This window comes from Diceros bicornis, chromosome 18 (assembly GCF_020826845.1).
Source record: "Diceros bicornis minor isolate mBicDic1 chromosome 18, mDicBic1.mat.cur, whole genome shotgun sequence".
Classification (NCBI taxonomy): domain Eukaryota; kingdom Metazoa; phylum Chordata; class Mammalia; order Perissodactyla; family Rhinocerotidae; genus Diceros; species Diceros bicornis.
Window position 1 is genome coordinate 14,333,955 of NC_080757.1, and position 4,011 is coordinate 14,337,965.

At 39.1% G+C, this 4,011-nt stretch overlaps 1 protein-coding gene across 1 annotated transcript; it reads left to right on the forward strand.

The window, feature by feature from the left end:
* The first annotated feature begins 404 nt into the window (after positions 1-404).
* Positions 405-1,349, forward strand: LOC131417091 (olfactory receptor-like protein DTMT). The gene has a single exon (XM_058560061.1). The coding sequence runs from the start codon at positions 405-407 to the stop codon at positions 1,347-1,349; it is 945 nt and encodes a 314-aa protein (XP_058416044.1).
* The last annotated feature ends 2,662 nt before the right edge of the window (positions 1,350-4,011 follow it).

Sequence of the window (4,011 nt, forward strand, 5' to 3'; positions counted from 1 at the left end):
TATATGCAGAATTATGAGAACAGTGTTTAGGAAAAAGCCCTGAGGAATATCAACATGTAAGATATTGACAAAGCAGGAGTCAATTACAGTTACTGAGGATGTCTGGCCAGGCAGGTACGAGGAAAACATGCATTTTGTGTCTCAGAAGCTAATGGATACGAGTATTTTAGAAAGGATGGAATATTGTTACCTGTTAGAGAAGTGAAGAAAACAAGTCACTCCTGATCATAGAGATTCTGATTATAGAGATTCAGAGTATGGAGATTGTGGTTATTGTGATGAGAATGATATAAAGTACTTTTGCAGATCTTCTAACAGACCGTGTATCATAGAAATGTGTTCATTTTTAAATTCAGGTTTTAATGGACACTATTATTACTTCCAAAAGATCGTGGAGACGGAGCATGACAGGAAGGAATCAAACCGTCATCTCAGAGTTTCTCCTGCTGGGACTGCCCATCGAGTCAGAGCAGCAAAACCTGTTCTATGCCTTGTTTCTGGCCATGTATCTTACCACCATCCTGGGGAACCTCCTCATCATCGTCCTCATTCAACTGGACTCCCACCTCCACACGCCCATGTATTTGTTTCTCAGCAATTTGTCCTTCTCTGACTTCTGTTTTTCCTCTGTTACCATGCCCAAGTTGCTGCAGAACATGCAGAGACAAGTCCCATCCATCCCCTATGCTGGCTGCCTGGCCCAAATATACTTCTTCCTGTTTTTCGGAGACCTGGAGAGCTTCCTCCTTGTGGCCATGGCCTATGACCGCTATGTGGCCATCTGCTTCCCCCTGCGCTACACCACCATCATGAGCCCCAAGCTGTGTCTCTCCCTGGTGGTGCTGTCCTGGGTGCTGACCACGTTCCATGCCATGTTACACACCCTGCTCATGGCCAGACTGTGTTTTTGTGCAGACAACGTGATCCCCCACTTTTTCTGTGATATGTCTGCTCTGCTGAAGCTGTCCTGCTCTGACACTCGAGTTAACGAATTGGTGATATTTTTCATAGGAGGGATCATTGTCGTCCTCCCATTCCTACTCATCATCCTGTCCTATGCACGAATTGTGTTCTCCATCCTCAATTTTCCTTCTGGTAGGAACATCTGGAAGGCCTTCTCCACCTGTGGTTCCCACTTCTCTGTGGTGTCGCTGTTCTATGGGACAGTTATTGGTCTCTATTTATGCCCATCAACTAGTAATTCTGCTGTTAAGGAGATTGTCATGGCTATGATGTACACTGTGGTGACCCCCATGATGAACCCCTTCATCTATAGCCTGAGGAACAGAGACATGAAAGGAGCCCTGGGAAGAGTCTTTTGCAAAAAGAAAATTCTCTTCTCTCTCTGATGGTAAAGCTTGGGATTTCTTGCATAATTTTATCCATTAGATAAATTGATATTAATATTGTGATATTGACCCTGACTTTTTTTTTTTACCATGCAACTATCTGTTAAAATGATATACTAAGTGATTGTCCAATAAGTAAAAGAGTTGAGGTCCAGGTATGTTGTTGAACTCCAAAAGGGGATTTTGGTGACTTGCTAGTAAGGCCTTCTCTTTGTTATTCCTAAGTGACCCTAAAGAGGATTCATTTTAAAAACTTTCAATTGATCTTTGTCTCCAGTTGTTGAAAAGCTAATTTATTGTGTGATATATTTTTTTAACCCAAGATCTGCTTTAAATAGTGCTGTCCTCCCTGGACAATACTGACTAAATATAAATCATCTCACTCCTCTGCTTACCTCTGCTAAACTGCACTGTTCATTATTGAGTACAGATTTTTACTTACCTCTTCTTGAGTAAGGGCTCACAGCATTCTGTCCCTTAGCCTTCTCTCCTCTGATTTATTTTCATGTCTACATTGTCTTTTTGACCTGACCTGAACCTAAAGTGAACTTTGTATCTCCTTTGCTACAATGGTTTAGTTTGTCTTTACCTGGGAGCTAACTCATACCTGGTGCCCTAAAAGTTGCTCTCTCAGGTATGGGGAAGGAAGCCAGAGTCTGGTTAACAACCTCACTCTTTAAGGATGTCTCTCTCCTGCTTAATATTTTAGAATATTTAATATTTAAAATAACGTTTAAAATATTTTCACTTTAATATTTAAAATAATTTATTCAGAATTTATTCTACTATTGTGATGATTCCACTTAGGAAGCTTATCACCATTTTAAAGATTGAAAAATGTGAAATTTGATGATTTGCCAAGATCCAAGAGTGGGTCAGTACTGAGCTTAAAATCTCAGACTCTCTGATTTTAGGATTTTTTCCTTCTCATTTCCCTCCACCTCAGAAATAAGGGAAGCAGCCACTGATATTTCAAACTTAGCTCCACATATGGCATTGTCTAGGTTTCCACCCTTGGTCCATTTGTTTCCTTATTGTCTCCTCTAAGTGATGGCATCTAAACCCATTGTTTTGTTCCTTTCATATTTCTGCTTACCTCCCTTCTCTATCTGTGGTATAGACCTTTCTCCAGTTCCAAATTTTAATTTGCACCTTATAGTAGATGTCTCCACTTGATGCTCCTTGAGCATGTCCATCTTTCCATGCAAAAATTGAACTGTTTATATTTTTCTCAAGTCTGCTCTTTGTTTATATCCCATTTCTTTTTTATCTTTATTGAGGTATAATTGATATGCAAAAAATTGCATACAATTAATGTATATGTGTTGATGAGTTTGGACATATGCGTAATCCACGAACGCATGACCACAACCAAGGTACTAAATATATCCATCACCTTCAATAATTTCTTCTGTTTTTTTTCTTTTTCTTTTTTGTAAGAACACTTATCATGAGATCTATCTTCTTAACATGGTTTAGAGTACACCGTAGTATATTATTAATTGTAGGTACTATGTTGTACAGTAGGTCTTTAGTATCTACTCATCTTACATAATGGAAACTTTATACCCATTGAAAATCAATTCTCAATTTTCCCCTGCCTTTGGCCCCTGACAACCACCATTCCATTCTCTCCTTCTATGAGTGTGACTATTTTAGATAACTCATATCTAAAATGGAATCATGCAGTATTTGTCCTTCTGTGAGTGGGTTATTTCACTCAGCATGATGTCCTCTAGGTTCATTCATGTTGTCATAAATGTCAAGATTTTGTTCTTTTTTTAAAGACTGAATGATATTCCATTGCATGCATATACCACATTTTCTTTATCCATTCATTTCTTGATGGACATTTGGATTGTGTCTGTATCTTGGCTCTTGTGAGTAATGTGGCAATGAGCATGGGAGTGCAGGTATCTCTTTGAGATCTTGATTTCATTTCCTTTGGGATATACCCATAATTGGGATTGATTGATCATACAGTAGTTCTATTTTTAATTTTTGGAGAAGCCTCCATACTGTTTTCCATAGTGGCTGCATCATTCCACATTCCCACCCACAGTGTATAAGGGTTCCTTTTTCTCCACATCCCCTCCAACACTTATCTTTTTTTTGGATACTATCCATCCTAACAGGTGTGAGGTGGTATCTCATTGTGGTTTTGATCTGCATTTCTGTGAGGATTAGTGATGTTGAGCACCTTTTTCATATACCTAGTGGCCAGTTGTATGTCTTCTTTAGAGAAAGGTCTTTTGAAGTCCTTTGCCCATTTTTTTTTTGAGGAAAATTGACCCTGAGCTAACACCTGTTGCCAGTCTTCCTCTTTTTTTTTTCTTTTTTCTCCCCAAAGCCCCAGTATGTAGTTGTATATCCTAGTTGTACATCCTTCTAGTTCTATATGGGACACCACCTTAGCATGGCTTGATGAGCAGTGTGTTTGTCCAGGATCCCAACCAGTGAACCCTGAGCCACTAAAGAGGAGTGGGCAAACTAAACTGCTATGCCACTGGACTGGCCCCTATTTTTGCCCACTTTTTAACTGTGTTATTTGTTTTTTTGCTGTTGAGTTATAGGAGAATCTTATATATTTTAGATATTAAGCCCTCATCAGAATGACAATTTGCAAATATTTTCTCCCATTCCATAGGATCCCTTTTCACTC

Bases quoted from the DNA above. Each gene is read 5' to 3' on its own strand.
- LOC131417091 (XM_058560061.1), top strand. From the start codon at position 405: ATGACAGGAAGGAATCAAACCGTCATCTCAGAGTTTCTCCTGCTGGGA.